A 22,981-nucleotide genomic window follows, 5' to 3' on the forward strand; every position below is an offset into this window, starting at 1 on the left:
TAATGTGTGTTCAGTATCTGTAATGTAAGGTCATATAAAAGAATGTAAATGTCCGTCTTTCACTGTGTCCATCCATCCGTCCGTCCAGCCGCGTGACAAGCTCGCGCGCGCCAATTATCGCGAGACAAGCTCGTTTTCCCGAGATGCTTTTCGGTGCCCTCCCGCGTATGCAACCCGCCATCTTGTCGCGTCGAGGAAAAGAGACATAGCCTGCCTAAGATATGTCGGACTACAGCAGCGTGGCTCCCCCATCCAGCGGCGGCGGAATGAATGACGCTTATAAAGACGCTCTTCAGCGAGCACGTCAGGTGAGAAAAAGCCCGGCGTTCTTTCTACTTGAGCATAGTGTTGCTTTCGCTTCAGGAGTGTCAGGTATTGTGGTACTTCTTTCGCCTTTCTCTCGCGCTCCTTCTGGCCTGGCCTATCATCGAGCTACGCTAACGCGAGATGACTTATGCTAACATGACGCCACAATGGCTGGCGGTTACCGAAAATGAGAAATTGCTGTCACACCACTGAATTTGTTGTCCATATGTGGCTTCGTAAGTACGTAGGAAAGATGGATATGTGCAAATATTCGTGTAAAAGAAAGTCAAAACGTGCTAACACGGGCTTAAAAAGCATTCCTTTGTTGGTCCACACTTCCGGAGGCGAGTCAAGCTAAAGGCCGCGCGCGTGCGCGCCCTTCGAGATATAAAAGCGAAGTTCCAGGAGGAACACTCGTGACATTTATTTCTGTTCTTTTTTTTTTTTGAAAACAAAACACAATATATGTCTTTCAGATCGCAGCGAAAATTAGTAATGATGGCGTTGCAGCCCCTCCGACGAGCGATTTCAACTACGGAGGCCAGAAAAGGCCCCTGGAGGACGCTGGTGGGTATTTTCCCATGCCTAACCTGAATATCGGTCAGTGACTTAAATCGATTCCATCCCACTTTAGTGATTCATTGCTTGCTTGGTGTATGTTTTTGCTTTTAACTGAACTAACCAAGCATATGTGTTTTTAACTCGGTCAAATTTCACTCATTAATCCCAATGCATGATTTGCTACGTAAAGGTATGTTTGGTGTACTTAACAGTAATGTAATTTAGAATTTTCCACAACAGCCATGGCAGCAATGTGTTTTTTTTTTTTTGGGGGGGGGGGGGGGGGTGTCTACAAATCAAATGAATGTCAGAGGAAATGTTGAATGTAACCAAGGAAAGTATACAATACATAGAATTTTAACCTTTCAACCCATTTTTCAAATGTGAGACCAGTACTCCAGCTCACACATATGGACGGACCCCTTCAGTGTTTGTAATAAATAGTCATGGTTAGCTGGATTAGAAATTGATTAAAAATGGTCTGATTAGCCGTGTGCATCCTGGGTAATGTCATTTGATAGTTCCTGACTCCATAATGTTGAATGAATTCTTAAAGGGCAGTGGTGTTAAATTTTTATCAATTGCGTTTCCTATGTTATTTGAGTTCAAGTTCACAGAAGATTTTAAAGTTGTATTTGCCCTGAAAATCTCATCTGCTCAGTGCTGTCCAGTCATTTCCAGTAAGTTAGAGTGAAAGATAAGCTTGAGACAATTGTAATGATTGTTTTATCACATCGCCACAGACCAACCAGAGACGAAGAAGGTGGCAACCAATGATGGTGAGTCATCTGCACATGCAAGTGTGTTTGTATTCTGGTTGTAGCTCATCACTATTTGTTATTTTTCAGCCTTTTCTGCTATGGCAGCAATGGGCGGCCCCCCGAGGTGAGCTTAGTTAGCAGAGAGAAATAACAGGTTTTATTTTTCATAGATATAGATATATAGATATGATTTATTGATGGGGTATCTGTAGAATGTTCTGTTTCTAAAGTATTTGGAGCACTGAATCGAATGACATTAAACCATTGCATTGTGCTATTCCCTCACCACCTTCAGATCAATATCGGAGGAATTCAAGGTTCCCGACGGAATGGTTGGATTCAGTAAGTTCACTTGCCTGTGAAAATCTACTCCTGCAGTGAAATACACTGAGGCTTTGTCCTTTTGTGCAGTCATCGGCCGAGGTGGCGAACAAATCTCACGTCTGCAGCAGGAATCGGGATGCAAAATACAGATTGCCCCTGGTGAGTTAAGTTTTGAGTCAGAAGACGCGGTCGTGTTATTGCTTGCAGCGTTGAATTGAGCTTTCTATCCTCCAGACAGCGGAGGCTTGCCCGATAGGTCGGTGACGTTGACGGGAGGACCAGACGCCATTCAGTAAGTACTTTTCTTCCGCAAAGATCACATTGTTTTGTTTATTATGTCATCAGCAATAACGTGCGACCTGGTTGTCTTCTTCCCAATAGGACGGCAAAGAGGCTGCTCACAGAGATCGTTGAGAAGGGACGGCCGTCCCCGGCGTTCCACCACAGCGACGGTCCGGGCATGACGGTTCAGGAGATTATGGTCCCTGCCTCTAAAGCCGGCCTAGTCATTGGCAAGGGAGGCGAGACCATCAAGAGTCTACAGGTGAGCAAGCGCTCTGACTGTCTGATCGAGCTAAAGTTCACATGCATCGCAAGCTGACTTCTTGATTGCTTGATTGTTGCGGTGCAGGAAAGAGCCGGAGTAAAGATGGTCATGATTCAAGACGGCCCCCAAAACACAGGCGCCGACAAACCTCTACGTATTTCAGGAGAACCCTTTAAAGTTCAGGTAGGTTATAGTTTTTTTTTTTTTGCGTGTGTGTTATCTGGCTCGAGAATAGAGGTCTCGAAATTAGTTGCCGATCAAATCCAACATCTAGCCATTGTTTGATTTCAAATTGTCCAAGTCCTTTGAATAAAATTCACATTCTACAGCAAGCCAAAGAGATGGTGATGGAGTTGATCAGAGATCAGGGCTTCAGAGAGCAAAGGGGCGAGTACGGCTCCAGAATCGGAGGCGGCGGCGGTGGCGGCGGCGGCGGCGGCGGCAACGGCGGTGAGACATTAGATGTAAGTCAAGCCTTTCACTAAAAGGACAGGATTTTTCAAGCAAGCGGTGACCTCACCGTAGTGCGCTTTCCTTCTCGAGGTTCCGGTTCCCCGGTTTGCAGTTGGAATTGTGATCGGTAGAAGCGGAGAGATGATCAAAAAGATTCAGAGCGACACGGGGGTTAGGATCCAGTTTAAACCAGGTTGGTTAACACCACCGCCACAACCACTGCCTCGAATGCCTTTTTAGTAATGTTGGTCAATGATTACATCCCGTGCACCACGCTGACAAGCTGATGGATAACCCAAACCCATTTTTCTGAGACCTAAGGATGACATGAAGAGAAAATGAGTGAAATGAAAGTATCGTTTCTAATCTCCCTGCTCTTGCATTCTAGATGATGGTAGCGCACCAGACAGGATAGCACAGATCATGGGTCCTCCTGAGCAAGCGCAGCATGCAGCAGAGATCATCTCAGACTTGCTGAGGAGCGTCCAGGCCGGCGGGCCTCCGGGTCACGGCGGCGGCGGACGAGGCCGAGGACGCGGGCAGGGGAATTGGAACATGGGACCTCCGGGTGGGCTCCAGGAGTTCAGCTTCACCGTCCCGACCATGAAGACTGGCTTAATCATCGGAAAAGGTGAGATCACCCACCCTGGAGCACTCTGATTGGACCCAAATCATCGATAAATTGTCTTCCAGGTGGTGAGACTATCAAAGGAATCAGCCAACAGTCAGGGGCCAGGATTGAGCTGCAGAGGAATCCTCCTCCTCCTTCTGACCCCAATGTTAAGATGTTCACTGTCAGGGGATCGCCCCAGCAGATTGACTATGCCAGGCAGCTGGTAGAGGAGAAGATAGGGGTGAGTAAGGAATGGGAAGTTAGGTTTTCCCTCCACAGACCCAAGACCAATCTCACTTGCAAGACTTAAAACATTTGGTGGATGGATTTGGTCCCCAATGGCAACTGTTGAGAGATTGTGCAGGAATGGTATATTCCTTACGTTTCAGGGACCCGTCACACCAATGGGTGGCCCACACGGGCCCCCTGGTCCACATGGAGGTCCGGGCCCACATGGTCCTCCGGGACCCCCGGGACCCCCCGGTGCCCCCATGGGGCCGTACAACCCTGGGCCGTACAATCAAGGACCCCCGGGACCACAGTAAGTTCACAACTTGTTTTGATGCAAGCTTTGAAGTGCAACCGTTTTGTTAAAATCTCTTATTTTTGTCTTTGACTAGTGGTCCCCCAGCACCATACCAGCCTCAGGGGTGGGGCAACGGCTACCCACACTGGCAGCAAGGACAGCCTGATCCAAGTAAGAACCTGGTGGCAACATGGGCTTTTATGATGATCAATCCAATCTAAAAGTATTTTGTTTTTTTTCCCCACTATGGGTTCAGACAAAGCAGCTGCAGATGCTAATGCCGCAGCGTGGGCAGCGTACTATGCTCAGTATGGCCAGCAACCTCAGGCTCCCATGACGCCGTCCAGTGGTGCGCCAGGCACCACTCAGTCCAACGGTCAAGGTAATGTTCTCCCCTGCGGCGTCAGCTTGAAAGTGGAGTGACTAGGTTCACGTCATTAGTCTTTAGTTGGTTTTGGTAGACAGGAGACAAGTTCCCTCCCCCCCCGTATCCCCCCACCCCCCCTTTTTTTTTTTTTTTTTTTTTTTGGAATATCAAGGACAGGATAGAGTCCTCCAACATCTTTAGGTTGACAGCCCCGCGGAGGAGGAAGTCCTGCTCGGAATGATTGACGAATTACAAGTACCGTTTTTTTTAACAGGTGACCCACAGGCTGCAGGTCAGAGTGGACAGGCAGATTACACCAAGGCCTGGGAGGATTATTACAAGAAAATGGGTATATAAACGTAGTCTCAGTGTACACCTATTTGAACATACGTCAGTCTAAACAGCAACTGGGCTGTCAATAATACGCCTTTTTTGAACACCAGGTCTGGACATGTCAGTATTTCAGCCCCTCGTGGAGTGTATTTTTTTGATCGCACCTCCGCTCAGTTTGACCTTGAGCAGCCTGTGCTGTTTAGACTGCACCATTCTCAATGTCTCCTGGACTGAAGCACCCTTTCATGCCCTTAGAGCAGTCTTTTGTTTCCAAGATATATTTGTTGTTTTGGACGTGCTATGATTGTATTATTGCTTGACAAACTGTTTTTACGTGTGGGATGTTGCTTGAGTCCTGCTGCTGATAGGCAACTGCGCCCCACACTGACAAACGTCGTGTTCTTTCCACAGGTCAACAAAGTCAACAACCTCAGGACTACACTAAAGCCTGGGAGGAGTATTATAAGAAACAAGGTGAGTGCAACCCCCCCCCCCCCCCGACCTGTATGTTGGGTGGCTGTTCTCCTCACGCAGCACTCTGCAGTAGAGATGTTGTTCCACAGCCTCCCAAGACAAAAGCAAAAGGTTTCTGACCCCCACTCAGAGACATGGGTGGCGGGTTCGTTCCCCTTTTTACAAATAAAGCATGACTACGCTAGACGTAACCATTTATTCAGTCGACCAAGTATCTTATTCATTTAAAGGTGAATTACAATCACTGTGATTTCTAAGTTCCTTCGAGACTAGTTCCACTTAGACCTACTTTTCTTGTAATATCGCTGTGGCCGCACAAACGTTGTTCCCAGATACGACTGTATAAGCGATTGTTGACAGAATTTCGCCTGGGTACCTTTTATGTGGGCCAGTCAAATGTTATCACCTATCTGTAGCGTGTAACATTTTTTTTAATTAATGAAAGTTTCATACTTTATTTTTTATGAAAAAGAATTGGCCAAAAGTTTTGATTTTGTCAAAAAACAAAGTTAAGTCATGTACATTTGGACCGTTTCATCATAAATTGAGTTCCAAATGAAGTCACAAAGTTCTTCTTTTTTTGTGTTTTAATTTACAACCGTAGTGCCCTTTTGTTTAGTTGTGCCTCAAATCTCCCATGCTTCTTCCAGGTCAAGCGGCCCCTCAGGCGGCCGCACCAGCGGCCGCCGCGGCCCCCGCCACCCAGCCCGGCGGGCAGCCGGACTATAGCGCCGCTTGGGCCGAGTACTACCGGCAGCAGGCAGCTTACTACGGCACGGGGAACCCACAGACCATGGGAGCGGCACCACAAGCCCCTCAGGTACAATCCCCCCCCCCCCCCCCCTCCCCCCAAATCTCCCCCTTTTGAAGAACTGTGTGCACGGAATAGTCCAGTAGGGATTTCTAACCTCCCCTTGCTCCCACAGGCTTTACAGGGTTCCGGTGTGAGCAGCAGCAGCAGCGTTCTAACCTAATAAACCTTCCTCCCTGCACAGGATGTCTGCAGTATTTTTTCCCTGCTGTTAACATGCATTGTATCTTCTATGTATTTCTCCTGCACAGGGCCAGTAATGCGAAGTGGACATAACGTAAATGCTTCATTGTTGAACACAAAATCCTTTGTTAAATGTTTGGATGCAGACGCCTCGGTGAAGATCTTAAATTTCCTTGGTGTTTCACGTAGATGTCAAATGACCTGACGAGCACATCCTCTCTCCTCCATTTATATACACACTTGTGTTTTTCTTGTAAATGTTTTGTTTTTAGTGAGGCTACTCAACTCATTCCAGCCCTGTATCTCTACATTAAATGTGGTTAGAAGTCATGTTTGAACTGTAGACCTTACCATGTAAATCATCTCGGTTTTAAAAGGAAAAGCAATGCTTCTTGCCTGTTGTGTTTTTTGCAATAAAACAAACTGAAACCTCCTGTGTTGGTAAGTTGGGGCTCACCTAGTGAGGAGAAGAGGGCCGGCCGAATGTCACGTTAGCTACTAACTAGCGAGCCACCTGTGGGTTGACACAAAGCGATGACCTCCTGTTTCTCTCCAACTGTCTACAAGACGCTTGTTGATTTGACACTTGTTGATTTGACACGTTTGCTGCCATGCTTTCTTTCTTGATGACTTGAGCCAGACGACTTGTGCGCATTGTTGTTGTTGTTTGAAGTTGTCGAGCTAGTATGCCCATGTGATTGTTTTTATGCCTTGACGTGTAGACCCTTCCTCCTCCACAGGCGAGTGTAGAAAAGTGGTAAGCCAAGTTTTTTTTTTTTTTTTTTAATCCCCTCTCGGAAAGTGATTGCAAAGAAATGTTGCCTATTTTTTTATTAGTGTTCCCTTATTTTTCTTCCAGGACAGTCAGGTAAATTGTATGATGCCATTTTTTTCCGTCCTGCCCACCCATGTACAAAATGACCAAAGCAATGCAAAAAAAAGTCAATTTTTTTGTTTGCTCTTGTCACTGCTATTAGTGTCTTTTCCATTACGAGCTTTGAGCTCTGTTGGCTCGGGCATGGGGCGGCTAACGCAGTCCACATCCAAGTTGAGCCCTCCTATCCTGTAAGTACCCAAGCTGACAGCCTAATAATGCTTGCAAATGATGGATGATATTTTTTGTCCCATTTTGCCCTCCCTTTTGTCTTTGGGTAAGTATGCACTGTTGTGAAGCCAGGCGTAGACGCTTGACTGTTGAATACATTTTCTAGCACTTTCTGCGTCAAACACGTTAGTGCTGTTGATTCACCATTGGATACTTTTGCTCGGTTGTCGGTCGTCGACTTGTTCTTTTGAAATGCCCGCCCTTCTCTCACGGCCACTGATCAAAATGTACAGCGTAGCATGTTCTCATTTAGCCTTCTGTCGTGTTGCAAATGTCATATTTGAGCATGTCGTACTGAATTGTGGACTTGTCACATGAATATCGAGCCATTGATTTAACTGAGCACTGTGTGAAAAAGTTTTGGATTTGACGTGACCAGATCAGAAAGGAGAAATCGTATTGACTGCAAATATATAGTGCAATATATATATATACACACGTATATCTGATCTTTGCAGTGTTCCCCCCCAGACCTTACACCTTAGGTTCTGCTGCAGTAACTCAGGTAAGCAAAGCCTAAGGAACTAATAGTGAAATACAGTGGAACCCCCAAAGATTTATTATTTTACAGACGAATGTGGTTAGGCTGCAAAATGTCATACCTTAAAAGCAAACAGTCTGTGAGAGAGTGCAAATGTCACAACTCTTCTTCTCTGCCTTTGCGTTGGTGTGGGAAGTCGAAAGGCACCGGCGGGCCGTATTTTCAGTTGACATGTTTAGATTGTTTCTATAATTGTATTCAATGCCCGTTTCTGTAGTTTGACGATTTTAATTCAACCAGGTCTAATTGGCTCCATTCAACAGCTGAAAGAAATACAACGGAAAAGTTAGGCAATGTTTTTTGCTTTCAAGTATGCCAATAATTTAGAATAGATTAGGATGTTAGTTCTGTTCCTGACCAATGACCCCCCCCCCCCCCCTGCAAGAAAGTGACAGCAGCCCATTTCCTGAGAGAGGAATTTAACAGGAGGGTTAAAACTGTTTGATGCTGGAGCTCAATGACTTGTCAACTGTGTCTGTCATTTGGAGAATGACTCGTAAGTGAACCGACGCCAATTAGTTTGGCTTTGGAGGTTCCACTGTCTTGTTTGTCAATTTGACCACGTTTCCATCCATGCAAAGTAATGCTGACTGACCCTGTCCATGAATTCATGCTTAACTGAAAATCGACTCACTCGTATGACTGTGGATTCAAAAGTACAAAGTTGTTGCTTATGAGGAAATATTGCGTCTATGCATATTATGATAGGCCTTTACATATTTTTCCTGAATTCTCGTAGAGCTGCTGCACAAGGTTAGGGCAATTTTCTGAAGAAGAAAAAAAATGCTGACCAATGTTCTCTGGTGGTGTGTATTCTGTGGAAAGCGCAGTGCTGACGTACTCATTGAAACGCCTTCACTTCTCGCTCACAGTGTTGGAGGATGCTGCAAGCTTAGGCGCTAGAATCAGAGCCTGTGGTAGTTTCTGCCGAGCGTAGGCCGGCCGGGCAAGAGCTCCAGCGCTTAAGGTAAAAAAAAAAAAAGACCCAATTTAAAAAAGAAAAAAACGTCATGTCATATTTGTGGACTGCAAAAAGTGCAAGCTAGGCATGTTTTCTGTTCGGGTTGACTGTTTTGAATGCCGCCAAAGTGATTTGTTTTTAGTCGTCTGATGGTTGTCATTTATACAAAGTCGTCATGGTTGTTGCAATGAATGCGTTAGAAAGTTGGATGAGGACAGGAAGTGAACTTTGAACATGTCGTGTCATTGAAATGTCCCACTAAGGCTCTGTCTTTTTAAGGGGATGGGTGGCCGGGTGGGGGACAAGTTATTTAGCCAGGAGGAAGCCTTCTTAGAGGTAAATGTGCTGTACTATATGCTCACTTGTACTGTGATGTTCATTGATCATAATAAAAAGGTGTCACAAACAAATCTTATGAACTGGCTCATGAGATCAAATGACTTATTAGCATGAATTCGCTTGTAACTTTGAAGCAAAGACTACGTAGGTTCCAGAATATTTGTCAACAAATCACTAATGTCACTCGATGTTAGTCAGGACCTTTTATTTTGATTCGAATCTCCGGCGCATGAAGTAACACATTTGACCAGAAAGGACAGCTGGTGGATATTTGATGACTACCGCAGATCATAATGCCTTTAAGTCAATACGATGAATATCTCAAGTTGAATACAAGGAATTCCAGCCTTTAAAAATAGACAAAAGGTATGTGTGTGTGTGTGTGTGTGTCTATTAAAACAAATATTTCACTCAACATGCATATCATAAAAGACTTGTTTCTACTCCATTTGACTTAGTGTAAAGCCTCCAGTACAGATGACATGATGGGCAAAATACAGCAACCGCTCACAGCATGCGAGCCTCCGTGAAGCCAAGGGAGGCGGGAGGTGGGAGGCAGCTGTTGGGCCTACAGCAACCGCTCACAGCATGCGAGCCTCCGCGAAGCCAAGGGAGGCAGGAGGCAGCTGTCGGGCCGCAGCGAGTCAGTCTGTGCCCAGGTAAGCCAGCAGCAGTTGGGAGCGACGGTGGAGTAGGTGCAACATGTCCTCGGCCAGGCTGTCGGCGCTCGAGTAGCGAACCTTATCCAGGTCAAACACGTCCTTGAGGAAGTGCACCACCTGATCCTAAACCACAACAATCCATTATGAGGCAAATGGACTCAAGTGTGCCAGGTTTTCAACAAACACCGAGACTTACCTTGAAGAAGCAGCAAAAGTCGTGCAGGGGGCTTTTAGGGCCCAAGAAGCCCCACGCCAACACGGGACTGATCTGCTCACACAGTGTGTAGAAGCGGGCAATAAAGCCATCTGGAACCTGTGTTAGCCAAAGAAAAGCAAAAAGTATGGCTCGACTAGCAGCTGGAGTCGCATACAATGTCCAACGCCAACTAAAGCTGGCCAATCCCTAGGTTTGAGAATGCGCTCCAAAAACCGACTACATGTGCTGGTGGAAAGCGGCGAGAACATGCGCAGACCTTCATATGCTGCCTCTTCTGCTTCAGTACCGACCAGCAGCTTGACGCCACTGCCTAAAAACAAGACCAAAAGAAACGGAGTCACAACTTGCAGCGGTCTGCCATTTCTCTTCTGCCCGCACCGTCTCCTTGAAGGAGCTGTTGAGCCAGCGGTTGTTGACGACGTTCTGGATGGAGGCGGGCGGGTTCTCCAGGTCCTCGAAGGAGTCCATCAGGATGAAGTCTAGCACCACGTCATAGAAGTTGAGGTGCTTAACGCCCCGTGTGGCCAATTCTACTGCCGTGTCGTCCCAGTGCTCCGCTTGCTCCAAGAAGCACATCATCTCCTCAAACACTTCCTCAAACCTCTTTGGGCTCTGAAATCCACGGCGTGGCCAAATAAACCGCTGCAGATTGCTCACGGACAAGCACTTGAGAGGTCTGTCCGTCACTATCGCTGCGGTTCTTGTACCTTCTGCGCTTTGACGATGATGGACGACAAAATCTTCTTCCCGGCATCGGCCAGAAACAACCGAGTGGTTCTTTCACGCAGAATGAGCTGTAGACAAAAAGAATAATCGGAACCTCACCCTTGCGGCTTACTCGACAGATGGATCGGCGCCACCTACCTGACACGCCTGCCGCACGCAGTGCAACTTGGCGAGGAAATCCACGTCGCCGAGGCACTCCAACAGCTCCGTCCTGACCGATGTGGAGCCAAACCGGTTTCAGCATCTCGACCTGTTCCTGCGTCGGACGCGTTTGTTTACCGTAGCACCCTGCAGGAGATCTTGCCCTCCTCCGCCATCTCTAAGGCCTCCTCGTAGAAGGGATGATGAGTCAGCGTGTAGAAGCTCCTCAGCTCTCTGCGCTCTGACAACTACAAATGTGTGCGACTGAGACGGAATTTTTCACGATAGGAGTGTGATGTTAAATAAGGCTGTTAAATGCTGGATGCCGCTCATTCTGTTTCTTTGACAAGAGCCACCAAAACGAGCGAGCGAGCGCCTCGCCTTGCCGCCGCGTGAAATGTCACGGAGGTGCCTGGAATTTTCCTCACCTCGACTGCGGACACAAAAGAGTCGGTGGAGGCCATGCTCATGCTGTCTCTCGGACAGACGTCCTCCTGCTCCTCTCGAGACAAAATGCCTGACAGACGAGACAAAATGTTAACACGCTCATCCCCACAGTTAATAGTTTGGAATGACTAACCGCGGCTGCTGGCGTTGGACCAAGCCTCTGACGTGCCCCCCAGCATACCCTCCAACTCGCCCTGTAGTCGGTAAGCCTTCCGCAGCATTGACTTCAGCCTGTGGATAAACTCTGCACCCATAACATGCTGCAGCCAGGGAGGGAAAAAAAAAAAAAAAAGGACTGCACAATTGTACCTCCAAATGAGAAGAAACACTGCAAAAAGGTTGATGGACGGAAGACAAATGTAGACGCACGTACTTCGGCATTCTCCTCGACGACGGCGTCCGCCGCTCCAGTCTTGACTGAGATCAGGTCGTCATCCGCCTCCTTGCCCCTGAATGTCAACGCCTCTTCCCACCGCCGTAGCGCCTCTTCAAACAAATCCATACCTGCCACAGGACAGGGGGCACGGCACGCTGGCTCGCTAAGTCACAACAAAGTGCTATCCAAAAACACTTACCCATGAGGTAGAGGCTCTCGGGAGTGGCCGCCACACCGCAGATGTCGGCGTGGCCTAGTCTATCCCAGCAGCTGGACTCCAAGGCGCAGGTGCCGCTGCTGGATGTGTCCGCATTGGACGCTAGACTCTCAGAACGCTCCCTGGGGGCTGCGAGCGAGAAAGCCGACTTGTGGTTGAGGGAGACTGTCGTCTTCTGACCGTTGCTCTTGTCTGCGGGAAGATTGTCTCTTTATGCAACAAAGTGGAACTCAACCAAATGCTGCATCCGTGTGTTTGACTCTTTGTCCTGTTCAATAAGTCCCCCCACACTCTCGACAGGTCTATATTGCCTCACCATCCTCCGGCGCTGAGATGAACGACTGGACGCCGGCTTGATCCCATTGCGGCGAACCGGTCTTCTTGCGCCCTCGTCTCCTTTGGAAGCGGCGGGCCAGGAAGAACAGCGAGACAGCGCCGAAGGCCGCAGCGGCAAACAGCTTCTTGGTGCCCGTGCTCACCTGATGAACACACACAGGCGAGTGTCACGTCTCCATCTATTTAAGATCTAAAATGGACTTTCTATTCAAATTTGATTTGTAGAAGGAAAGTGACACACCAGAAAAGAAACAAAAACACATTTGGCAGCCATAAATAGACAAACCAAAGTGTAACTCTAATCCTACCCTGAACTCCAGCAAGTTCCGCTAACCCAAAAGTGGCCCTTGAGTTTGCGGTGATATCAGAGCAAGAAAAAGCTTTAGGATAAAAAAAAAAAAAAAAAAGAGAAAATGGATCAATCAACTTCCTGGTGTACCTGCACCTGGCCCACAGAGCCACACACAGCCAGCGGCAGGTGGATGACACGCAGGGCAGCGGCCTTGGCCGAAAGCTGGGAGTACTGCGTCATTGCGCCGCTCTAGCCATGACACCGGTGGCTGGTGCTCGTGCGGCTGTCGGAACTGCGTGGCGAGCGGAACATAACACCTCATTACACAACAGCCATTACAGTTGCAATAATATTGTTCATAGACTTACATATCAGACAAACGTTTTTCCCTATTTGAAAGAATCTATTTTCTGTACTGTTTGTCAGTGTGCATGGTGGACGGTACAAAATGAGACTTATGATTACCTGTGCATGCGATTTCTTCTTTTCCGCCTCCAGCAGCGCCAGGCGGGCTGGCGGGGTAAGAAAAAAAAAAAAAAAAAAAAAGAGTTCGTCCGGTCGATCGGATGACCTCCACAGGTCGAGCCGAGTAAAAAGGACTCCTGCTCGGCTAACGTCGTCAGCAGAAGCAGCAGCAGCAGCAGCAGCTAGCGCTAATTTATGTATCTATTCGGGGACTTAAAGCGCCCCTGCTCGGCTAAACGTGGTATTGCAAGTCCAAAGTGAAGGTGGTTTACAAATCTTTCAGCTCTTACATCATTCCAACATTGGTGGTAAATTAGCCTTAACTGCGGATTGTAATTCCAAAAGCGCGTGTCTTTTATGACTCAATTTGTTCACATTTATTGCGTGTACAGATGTAATAAAACTCTTATTTTTACTTGGCTTTTGCCATCCGAAAGTCACAGGGAAAAGCGCTATTAGTGCGTCAATCGCACCGAAAGAATCAGCCATTTTTTTGGAATAATTAGATTAATTTAAATGGGAATGTTTTCATACATGAGGACCAAAAATATGGTTTCCAATATAGACTTTCTCGCAGTTCTTGGACGAATTAACCTCACATAAGAGCTGGCCTTGCTTAAAATGAATAGTAACACATCATCCTTGTATAACATGTGCCATCATTACGTCACAACAACAAAGTCGTTTTTTTTTTTTTTTCTTCAAAATTATAGTCCTATTTCAAAGTGATAAAGGATTTTTAGATGAACCATTGGGAGAATGACGTGTTTTTATAAGTGAACAAGTTTCTCTCCTTGTCAAACTGTATTTGATACGTTCTAAAGATGATTGAATTTCCAGTTGCGTCTATATGAAGCCCTTTGGGTTTTCTCTTGCATTTTGCACATGGTTGGTATTTAATGCTATTCTATTTCTCTCCCGGTGTTCTTTCATGTTTACTTCTAGATGTACTGTTTTCTTCGATGCGAAAATGTATTGTTGTGACGTGATTGGTATCGTCCACCTTTTTGGCTAGATCCCCCTTGAAAATGAGACTTTGGGACAGTGGGTTTGAATTTATTTATTCATGTGTACTTGTTGGTATCGCCAAGACGAAGCTGTCTCAAGCGAATTAAGTCTTGTACCCGTCGCTTGTTCTTTGGCTGCGTGCATAGCGCGGTGGGTCGGTGTTGTACCAAAGTAGTTAGTTACCTACCTACCCCCGTGAAAATCAATCCGTCTCCCCTGCCGCGGGAGCGCGCGCGCGCGCGCGCGCGGGACGGAAACCGATACCCGGCCGGATGCCGTGCGGCGACAGCCAGCACCAGCGTGTTTACAACGCGGAAGAAGGGCGGAGCTTAGTAACTTTGCTCGCGCTTATGGCTCTCGACGGTGGACGATAGATAGGACGGCTATGACAAGCTTATGTCTCTTGAAAAGGAAATCGTAAGCCCGTATGAGGGTTCCATTTAGATCTTTTCATTAGTGGGACGCCTCGATCAATCGGCCGGCAACATGGTAAGTGAGCTCCACGCAGGCAGTATTTGCATCACCTGTTTGCACCTGTTGTCGCGCTGACCTGACCGGTTGTTAGCTGCAGAAAGCGCCTAACAACTTCATCTCCCCGAAAAAAAGAGCATTTCCTGATTGATTTATATCTTTTTCAAATTCACGCCCAAGTTGCTTTCTACTTTCAGTGAGGCTTTTTGTATGTTCAACGAACATTGACTCTTGAGATAGACACGCCAACCGTATTGCAGGAAAACAGGTTTGGTCACTGGCTTGATTTCCGCCTTCATTTGACTCTCAGTTGAAACGGATCTTCCCCCCCCCCCCCACTCCTTACCGACGTAGGAGACATACGTTTAAAATTGAAACTCAGATGTTGCAAAATCATTTTAGTCATAAAACAATAGTAATGTAAAAATAGATTGAATAGTACTTGAGCTATAGCCAATATTTTATCCACCTAATGTGGCTAAATATTGTAAAAGCTATAGTTAAAACAACTGTGATGCACTGCAGTTCAAGATAGTCCGAAAACTATACTTGGGTAAAAGTCCAATGTGGCAAAGGCAGAAAATGAAATGCTGCTCTCAAAGACAACACAATAGCTTAAGAGGTGATGTTACATTGTCCAAATTGATACAAATGCTCTGATACTACACGCCGATAGCACTTCATGCCATGTGGCCATGTGTTTAGGACACAAATGATATGACAACACGTGGAATTGATACCCTCTCTCAAGAAAAATCACTATTAATGGTAAATACACCTTCATATATGATCCCGAAACATGCTTAGATCCAGATGAATGAATGAATCCCCATACACATCACCAAATACAAATAATGTTCAAATGAACAGGGGAAATGGTGTGCGCAAAAATAACGTTCTGAAACGCCTCCGTTTTGCTTTATCATTCACGTTGTGCCCGCGGTGTTGCTCTCGTCAAAGTTTGGTGTCTGTTTGGACAGTCAAGTTATTCTTTAATGAGCCGTGGCGCCGCAGAACACACATTGCTCGAGTTAATGGTGTCCTCCGGTAAAGAGGACGCGTCTCTATTGGTTGGCCACTCTGACTTGTTGTCGTCGCTTTGCGTCCTCATTGTCAGATGCGCTTCCTGCTCCTCTTCAGTCGCCAGGGCAAGTTGCGCTTGCAGAGATGGTACACTCCCATGTCTGATCGTGAGAAGAAGAAGATCATCAGGGACATGACCACAGCTGTGTTGGCGAGGCAACCGCGTACCTGTAACTTCCTGCACTGGAAAGACCTGAAGATTATTTACAAAAGGTGCGTGCGTCGGGCTCTGCATTCTTTCTTACAAAGCTTTTGTCATCTTCTCAAAGATGCACTCCCTGAGTAGATCAAGTCTCCCTCCGACTGACTTACTCACCCGACCGACTCTGTCCCGCTTTCCCCCTTTTAGATACGCAAGCTTGTATTTCTGTTTGGCCATCGAGCACCAGGAGAATGAGCTGCTTGCTCTGGAGGTTATTCATCGCTACGTCGAGCTGCTGGACAGATACTTTGGCAATGTATTTTTTTTTTCTTGGCCTTCTTCAATTCATATTGAAGCAACAGTAGTTGTGTGAACGTTCAACACAGTTCTATTAACAATAAGGACAATTGTTCACTGGTTCTTTTGTCTCAAACAAGGTATTTTAGGTTGCATTACCTGACATGTTTCGCCGTGTACTTCCGCCTTCATCACCTTGTTTGAGATAAAAGAACCAGTGACAAGTGAAACAAAATGAACTTAGTACAACACTTGTTTAATCTGTCTTTAATCACCTCAGATTCTGGTTTTAAGAGTTACATTTCCCATTGAAGTTGATTACTGTATATTTGATGTACAGCAATTTCTTAGTCTTTGTACTTTGGTGCTCTCGCTATCATCTAATGTGCCACAAGGTGGCGCCAGGCCCTGTCTAAATATTAACTGGTGTCACAGAAGCGTTGTAGGGGGGTGTGAGCTTTTTATGTTGGGGTAGAGATGTTTAGTTTGGGTTGTTGAGAGGTTAGGAGAGTCTTTTTTTGCACGTCAAATCAACTGAAAGCCATCAATTTTGAAGGGCCAAGATTCCAATCAATGAAATTAGATAGTACAATTCATAGTATATTGAAGGATTAGTGTAGGCAATTATTCCCCCCCCAAAAAATCGAATTGTTTATTATCAAAAGCACATTTTGCATGAAAAGGTGTGTTAAGATGTGTGTGTGTGTGTTTGCAGTTCCAATGCCGATTGTATTATCTGACATCATGCCCGGCCTCTCCTCCCAGGTGTGCGAGCTCGACATAATCTTTAACTTTGAGAAGGCCTATTTTATCTTGGACGAGTTCCTCATGGGAGGCGAAATCCAGGAAACCTCCAAGCAGATTGTGAACCGCTCCATCGAAGCCTCGGACATGTTGCAGGAGGTGAGACGACGCCGAACAAAACAGAACAAAGCGCCACCGAGTGGCTCGCAACCCATGCGGGCGTGGCGCGAGTACCAAACGTCTTGTTTGCAACGTGCCACATCGTTAACGTCAGCAGCCACGAAGGCCACCTAATGAGACGCTGGGATTTTCAATGAACCCGATTTGATTCTCTCTCTCTCTCTCTCTCTCTCTCTCTGTAAAAGACTCGACACCATTTTGCTCACTGTTTAAAACGCACATAAGAGGCATTTACATGGACAGCAGTAACCTGATGCCTTGCGACGGAAGTCCTCAGTGTTGGGGTTTTTTGTTCTTATATGGCAGCGTCTAACTAACACTTTCCCCAAAGTGGCCACAAATGGAAAACCGCTGTCCATGTAAACATTGCCACAGACGCGCCAGGTGAAGGCAACACCGGTCACACACAGTCGCGGCTTGCAAGAACAACATGTCGGAATCTGCGGCGGACCGGCTTCAAATAGGTTCGGCCTACGCAAATGTACCGACGGACGAGTTTGTTTTGCGCAGTGTGTGCCCGGCTTTGGTCTGCGGGCCTCTCTCCAGGTGGCAACGGTTTATAAATGTCAAATGAAATGCTTGGGTCAACGTGTTTGGTAGATTAGGTCTTTGTTATAACATAGTTCCCTTTGAAAGCAGAAGGCCAAGTCAAGTCAAGTTTATTTATATAGCTCTAAATCGCAAGGCTTCAAAGGCTGCCAGCTAACACAAGGCGCAGGTGTGGCAGTGTTGTAACACTTGACCTCATGGATGTATGAACACAGCCGCACGTAGACGGATTCTTACCATCATTTTTCCTCTGTGAAGAATGGCTAGTGTTACTGCGGCTTGCTGAGCAATTATGACCACTTCTACCATGTACGACCTATATAGCTGTAGTTCTTTCTGTATTATACTGCCCCCAGGTGACCAGAAAGTGACTATTCCATTGAAGTAACAAAATGTGACAAATTGTTGAATTGTCTGCATTTAAAAATAATCATCCTAAAAAAAAAAAAAGGCTGCCACGGATTTGTGCAGTTCTTCTTGATTTTCTGCTACACCCCTCTATTCTTCGCCTCAACTATAAATGGCGTAACATTGTATTTTGAATACAGAAAGAAAGAAAGAAAGAAAGAAAGAAAGAGAGAAAGAAAGAAAGAAAAACTTCCAAGAAAGAATAGCTGTTAATCTTGGAGTCCAAATGAAAAGAATAAACAGGCAAAGATGATGAATATATGTATTTGTTGGTTTCTTGAACTATTAGATTGATTGATTTTGGGGAACCGGTTTATCTAATAAAGCCCACACGCACATTGTTAGAGCAAAAAACTACTCCACCAAACACTAACTTTCCTTACTAGGTTTTGCATTGAGCTCGCTGCAGCACGGGAAGCTGTCGTTTCGGCGTAGTTGTGTGATGGTGCGCTCCCTCGCTCGCTCGCTCGCTCGCGTCGCCAGTAGTCAGTGTGATGGTCCATTTTGATTAACAGTGGTGCTGCTGAGACTTGCTCATTTTCTGGATGTTTGCTGTGTGCGCTGCCTGTTTTTCCACCCTTGAGTGTGCATCGCTGTGGCTCTGCTCCCTCTCTCTTCTGTCTCTGCCTGCCTGCCTGCCTGCCTGCCTGTGTTGGTTAGCGGGCAGATTTGGCGCGGGAGGGGGCACGGGCGGCGTCGGTTTAGCCACGCTTCCCGTCATTCTCTCTTCGCGTGCTTCTCGCTAAGGGCCGGACTAACCCCTGAACTTGGAATTGATGCCCTTAGCCGTCAGCCGGCTCCCATTGATTGTGATCATTATCGCTTCAGGATGGCAGCAATGATTGGTATGAGGTGGAGCTGTTTGGACCTTGAATATGGACAGACAGGTTAGACGTTCCGCTTGTGTTAGTGACTGTGTGTCGGTGTTCTCTGCACCTTAATTCCAGGTGATGTGTAAACGTGTGCCTCTTCACCCTATCTATCACACAATTAAGCCTCCAGACATTTGGAAGGCGATTGATCCTCCGTGTGCTTTTCTGCTTTCTTCTTTTCTAGACGATGGAGGAGTATATGAGCAGGCCGGCATTTTGACACTGGAAAAAGGGGACAAAGTCAGCTCAGGACCTTAATATGCAAGCATAACAATTACTTACTTACTTACAAGCCTTTTTTTTTGGTTTTTTTTTGTACCGCCGCAAAAGGGTGGGAATATTTCATAGCTGGAGTGAACGCTATTAATGTCTTGCCATTTAAAATGAATGATTTCAGTCTATTTCATCAAAGCTATTTGAGTGACCAGGCAAAAAGCACATTCCCAAATGAAATGTTGATTAACTTTTGAATCCCTCTCATCTCAAATTGTGCCAGCACCGTCCTTTTGCTAGTGTGGAAATGAAATCTTTCTTGATAACAATTTGGACCTTCTAATTAAATGTGTATTTTGATAACATTCTTCTCATGTTTTTGTTTTGTTTTAAATGAGCAACGCAACTCGGCAAAAAGAAAAATAATACCGCTGATGCTTTATTCATCTGTGCTTCATCACACATTATCGAGCATGTACAAAATGGTTTAAAAATGAGCATATAGAGCACAACCGCCGGTAGGCCGACAACGCAGAGCTTTGCAGTATGAAAGCGATTGGAAGGCAGGCTGATATTTAGACTGGTAGATAACCATCCGTAATCACAATGACCACAACTTCACAACTTCACCCTCGTTCCGGTCGGCAACCCAAATGTTAGCAAAGTACTGGGATCTTCACATCTACTTAAATTGAACACATTTTGAAATCGAATGTCAAGTAGACACTTTCTGCAAACACAGTGTAAAACTTGAACAGTGTCACAAAACGTCATTAGAAACTCTTATTTGATATTTGTAGAGAATTTAGGAGTAATAGAAGTTACAAACCCTGTGATTTGAGTCTCCTATGATGTCATTATATTTCTATAACGACCTTGCAGCAAATAGGGACAAAAAAAATAATATATATATATATATATATATATATATATATGTGTATACTGTGTATATACTTGTTTTTTCTTTTCTTTTTTAATTAGGGCGATATCAGCTATGATTTGTACAAGAAAATTTGTAAACTAGATCACATCCACCATACAGAGAAAATTGAAATACTTGAATCATAGCGTTTACATTCCAGCCGCAGCTTTGTCACGGTGCTCTTCTCCTCCTCCTCCTCCTCCTTCTCCTCCCGAGGCCAGGGCCACGGCGGAGTTCTTGGCCTTCATCCCCTCCTCCGCTTCCTCCTCCTCGTCCTCCTTGCTCTGCACCTCAGCGGGCTTCTCCTCTTGGGCCTCCCGCTTGGCCACCGGTCTGCTAGCAGAGTCCGCCGCCTGGCTCAGGTAGTTCTTCACGGCCCTCTCGTACAGCTCGTAGGGGAAGCGGCCTTGGGTCTGAGCCCGGGTGTCCCGCTTGGCCATGCCGTCGGGTGGGTACTCGGTCAGGATTTTGGCCGCCAGATAGGTGGTCACCTCGTCCTCCACGTCGCCGCCGTCGTCGTCATCGGCCCGACGGCGAAAGGGCATTTTGTTGAGCTCGGACAAGAATAGATTCTCCCTCCGTCCGGCCGGGGGCGGGATTTTGACCGCATTTGGATCAGGGTGGGTCCCCGCTGGGATCCTATCCGCCGTAGTCTCGACGGGTCCGGGCATCACCGGATACTCGTTACTGATGGTCTCCACACCCACGATGTCCAAAAAGTCCTCTCTATCCATGTCCTCGGGGGTGGCGGTCTTGCTCTTCAGGGGCAGTCTTCGGCCAAAGTAGCGAACCTTGGGGGTTTGTCCGGTGGTGTATCGAGACGACGACGACGACGGGTTACGGCGGAGCTTGCGGAGCTCCTCCGTGAGCAGCGTGTCGATGAGGTCCTGCGGGGGGACGTGGAGCTTCAACGACAGCTCCAGAAGCTCTTTGACCGTACGGGCATCCACGAGGGAGGGACGGATGAGTCTCTTTCGTCGCTCCCCGGTCCGGTCCCTCTGCTGAGTCTGATCGCTCATCTCCAGAACTTTAAGTAAGTAGTAATCGACCAGCTTGGTGTCATCGTCGGCGGCGTCCTCCTGGTCCTGATCTGAGCGCCGCTGCACCTCCTCCCCGTCGTCTTCCTGATCCCCGAGGGCCCCGTCCGCTTCCTCGTGGCTCCCGTTGACTATCTCCTCGCTCTCCTCTCGTTCCTCCACGGGGACCCACTCCTCTCCGGGGGGGGCTCCGTCCTCATCGAGCTCCTCGTCCTCCTCGTCCCCAAAGACGTCTCTCTTCTGTCCTGCGGATATGGGCATCCTCTCCAGCTCCTCAAAGATGGAGCGAAGGTTGGCCAGGCTCTGAGGTGTGTACTTCTGGTCCAGATCCTCGGTAGCCCGCTTCGAGGCATCCGTGTTCTCCTCATCCTCAAACATCAACGGGTACTTCTTGTGGGGTCTGGGGTAGTTGCCGTAATCGGCCGGCGGGCTCTGCGCCGTTTCACTACCTTTGGTGCGGTGTCTGTGTAGGCGGCGGTCGTTCCCGGGAGTCGACGCAGGGCTGAGCTTCGCCTTATCCCGGAGGGACTCGAGTAAGGATCTCATCAGATGTTCGGCGGTGATGTCCTGGCGTTCGGCGGGAGCCTCATCGTCGCCCTCCTCCGCCTCCTCCTCCTCCCCCCCCCCTCCCTGTTGCTGGGAGGCGAGTTGAAGCAGCACCTTGAACTTTTCCACTTGGTCGTAGTCTGACGGCGCGGGTCCGGGGCGACCCCCGTTACGCTGCTTCAGGTTCTCGATGTACTGCAAAGCTTTGAGCAGATCGGAGCCGGCCGGCTGCCCTTGGTAGTGGCGGGGGAGAGACGCGGCCTGCACGCCGCATCGGTGGAGGAGGACGGCGAGCAGGACCAGGGCTGCCCCCGCGGGCAACTTGTGGTGGGAATGCAGCATATTAGAGGTAATTGGTCACCTGTCAACAGCAAAACAATCAATGCAGATGATTATCTATCTGTCCATCCATGCATATATTATTCCTATCCAGATGAGATAGAGGTGTTACTGTTCTAGTAGATTTCTTTTTAATATTTTGCTTTTGTTACTGTGCATGTTGCTATTTTTTTGGGAGGCGGGGGGAGTGCCAATTCTTACAAAATTCATCTTGCGAAACTAATCAGATGTGAAAGCAGAATTGAATATTAAAATGTGGTTTTCCCCCAGCAGATAGATAGATAGATAGATAGATAGATAGATAGATAGATAGAATACAAATACAATATGGATTGGGATTGTTAGATGGCTTACCAACATATTGTTGTTATATGATCTAATTGAATGTGATCGCAGTTGTCCTCATTTTCTTCCATTTTCCATGCTATTTGCACTGGAAGGGTTTGTTTCTATTCATCCATCGATCTATTGTGTATGACTCATGCCTCGTTTTGTGTGTGTGTGTGTGTGTGTGTGTGGGGGGGGGGCAAGTCGAGAGCTAATTGAACGACGGCGCAACAAAAAACCTTGCAAATCCATTTAAGATGTGCGAGATTTTTATTGCAATAATACACATAAAATGTCTGCCTACTTGAATGTAACGCAATTCGGGTAGCTTATGAGGTGGAATTGATCGGTGAAATGCGCGTCTTACCTTTGAAAATAACGCTCAGACAACAGCGGAGGTGTTGGGCATGTCCTCTTGCAGCTTTGTTGTCTTGTGTTGTGTGTGCAGCACTCGGACAGCTCCTCCGCATATATGAGCAGACACCTGACCACCGCGTCATCGCACGACGCACGCAAGAGCTGTGCTCCCACCCTCTTGAAAAATAAAATTATATATATATATATATATATATATATATATATATATATATATATATATATATATATATATATATATATATATATATATATATAAAATTCACGTTTTATGGCATGGCATTCAAAGCAGCTCGCTCGCAGCATTAAAAATAGCCCTCGACGCTGACTGTGCGAACAAAGGAGATATAGCCAAACGCATTTAGTAACGTAAAAATACGGCAC

General features: G+C 46.8%; 4 protein-coding genes across 9 annotated transcripts; 2 read left to right on the forward strand and 2 right to left on the reverse strand.

The window, feature by feature from the left end:
* Positions 1-151: 151 nt before the first annotated feature.
* fubp1 (far upstream element (FUSE) binding protein 1) lies at positions 152-9,276 on the forward strand. Of its 3 annotated transcripts, none has more exons than XM_085929218.1 (20): positions 152-308; positions 783-906; positions 1,611-1,646; positions 1,716-1,752; positions 1,924-1,970; positions 2,040-2,111; positions 2,187-2,244; positions 2,334-2,496; positions 2,584-2,682; positions 2,829-2,963; positions 3,043-3,145; positions 3,341-3,583; positions 3,646-3,806; positions 3,955-4,106; positions 4,186-4,262; positions 4,348-4,473; positions 4,733-4,807; positions 5,203-5,265; positions 5,916-6,085; positions 6,192-9,276. In XM_085929218.1, the coding sequence occupies exons 1-20, from the start codon at positions 222-224 to the stop codon at positions 6,237-6,239; spliced, it is 2,076 nt and encodes a 691-aa protein (XP_085785344.1). In that variant the 5' UTR covers positions 152-221; the 3' UTR covers positions 6,240-9,276. The 3 variants fall into 3 exon arrangements, with proteins under 3 accessions (XP_085785344.1, XP_085785345.1, XP_085785346.1); XM_085929219.1 differs by having other exon boundaries at positions 783-873; XM_085929220.1 differs by lacking the exon at positions 4,733-4,807 and having other exon boundaries at positions 783-873.
* Positions 9,277-9,388: 112 nt separating this feature from the next.
* miga1 (mitoguardin 1) lies at positions 9,389-13,307 on the reverse strand. Its single transcript, XM_085929222.1, has 14 exons — positions 13,085-13,307; positions 12,767-12,911; positions 12,308-12,470; positions 11,974-12,183; positions 11,772-11,902; positions 11,532-11,658; positions 11,380-11,468; positions 11,090-11,199; positions 10,949-11,021; positions 10,792-10,878; positions 10,463-10,696; positions 10,341-10,394; positions 10,064-10,180; positions 9,389-9,990 (listed from the first exon to the last, which is right to left on the reverse strand). The coding sequence occupies exons 2-14, from the start codon at positions 12,857-12,859 to the stop codon at positions 9,850-9,852; spliced, it is 1,629 nt and encodes a 542-aa protein (XP_085785348.1). The 5' UTR covers positions 12,860-12,911; positions 13,085-13,307; the 3' UTR covers positions 9,389-9,849.
* Positions 13,308-13,810: 503 nt separating this feature from the next.
* ap1s3b (adaptor related protein complex 1 subunit sigma 3b) lies at positions 13,811-19,414 on the forward strand. Of its 4 annotated transcripts, none has more exons than XM_085929223.1 (6): positions 13,811-13,972; positions 15,681-15,859; positions 15,996-16,104; positions 16,851-16,988; positions 18,795-18,853; positions 19,023-19,414. In XM_085929223.1, the coding sequence occupies exons 1-5, from the start codon at positions 13,970-13,972 to the stop codon at positions 18,837-18,839; spliced, it is 474 nt and encodes a 157-aa protein (XP_085785349.1). In that variant the 5' UTR covers positions 13,811-13,969; the 3' UTR covers positions 18,840-18,853; positions 19,023-19,414. The 4 variants fall into 4 exon arrangements, with proteins under 4 accessions (XP_085785349.1, XP_085785352.1, XP_085785353.1 ...); XM_085929227.1 differs by lacking the exon at positions 13,811-13,972 and adding an exon at positions 14,295-14,581 and having other exon boundaries at positions 15,704-15,859; XM_085929225.1 differs by lacking the exon at positions 13,811-13,972 and adding an exon at positions 14,321-14,581.
* A 68-nt stretch (positions 19,415-19,482) lies between these two features.
* On the reverse strand, positions 19,483-22,709 carry scg2b (secretogranin II b). The gene is made up of 2 exons (XM_085929221.1): positions 22,590-22,709; positions 19,483-21,917 (listed from the first exon to the last, which is right to left on the reverse strand). Exon 2 carries the CDS (start codon positions 21,896-21,898, stop codon positions 20,123-20,125), a length of 1,776 nt encoding a protein of 591 aa, XP_085785347.1. The 5' UTR covers positions 21,899-21,917; positions 22,590-22,709; the 3' UTR covers positions 19,483-20,122.
* Positions 22,710-22,981: the final 272 nt, after the last annotated feature.

This window comes from Syngnathus leptorhynchus, chromosome 14 (genome assembly GCF_054491065.1).
Source record: "Syngnathus leptorhynchus isolate UIUO chromosome 14, UIUO_Slep, whole genome shotgun sequence".
Lineage (NCBI taxonomy): Eukaryota > Metazoa > Chordata > Actinopteri > Syngnathiformes > Syngnathidae > Syngnathus > Syngnathus leptorhynchus.

Bases quoted from the DNA above. Each gene is read 5' to 3' on its own strand.
- miga1 (XM_085929222.1), bottom strand. From the start codon at position 12,859: ATGACGCAGTACTCCCAGCTTTCGGCCAAGGCCGCTGCCCTGCGTGTC. The intron at 11,022-11,089 runs GTAAACAAACGC...CACATCGGTCAG, and splicing joins ATCTCCTGCAGGGTGCTACG to GACGGAGCTGTTGGAGTGCC. The intron at 10,181-10,340 runs GTCTGCGCATGT...TGGCTAACACAG, and splicing joins AGAAGAGGCAGCATATGAAG to GTTCCAGATGGCTTTATTGC.
- fubp1 (XM_085929218.1), top strand. From the start codon at position 222: ATGTCGGACTACAGCAGCGTGGCTCCCCCATCCAGCGGCGGCGGAATG. The intron at 907-1,610 runs GTCAGTGACTTA...ACATCGCCACAG, and splicing joins CATGCCTAACCTGAATATCG to ACCAACCAGAGACGAAGAAG. The intron at 6,086-6,191 runs GTACAATCCCCC...TTGCTCCCACAG, and splicing joins CGGCACCACAAGCCCCTCAG to GCTTTACAGGGTTCCGGTGT.
- ap1s3b (XM_085929223.1), top strand. The intron at 15,860-15,995 runs GTGCGTGCGTCG...TCCCCCTTTTAG, and splicing joins CTGAAGATTATTTACAAAAG to ATACGCAAGCTTGTATTTCT. The intron at 16,989-18,794 runs GTGAGACGACGC...TTATCGCTTCAG, and splicing joins CCTCGGACATGTTGCAGGAG to GATGGCAGCAATGATTGGTA.
- scg2b (XM_085929221.1), bottom strand. From the start codon at position 21,898: ATGCTGCATTCCCACCACAAGTTGCCCGCGGGGGCAGCCCTGGTCCTG.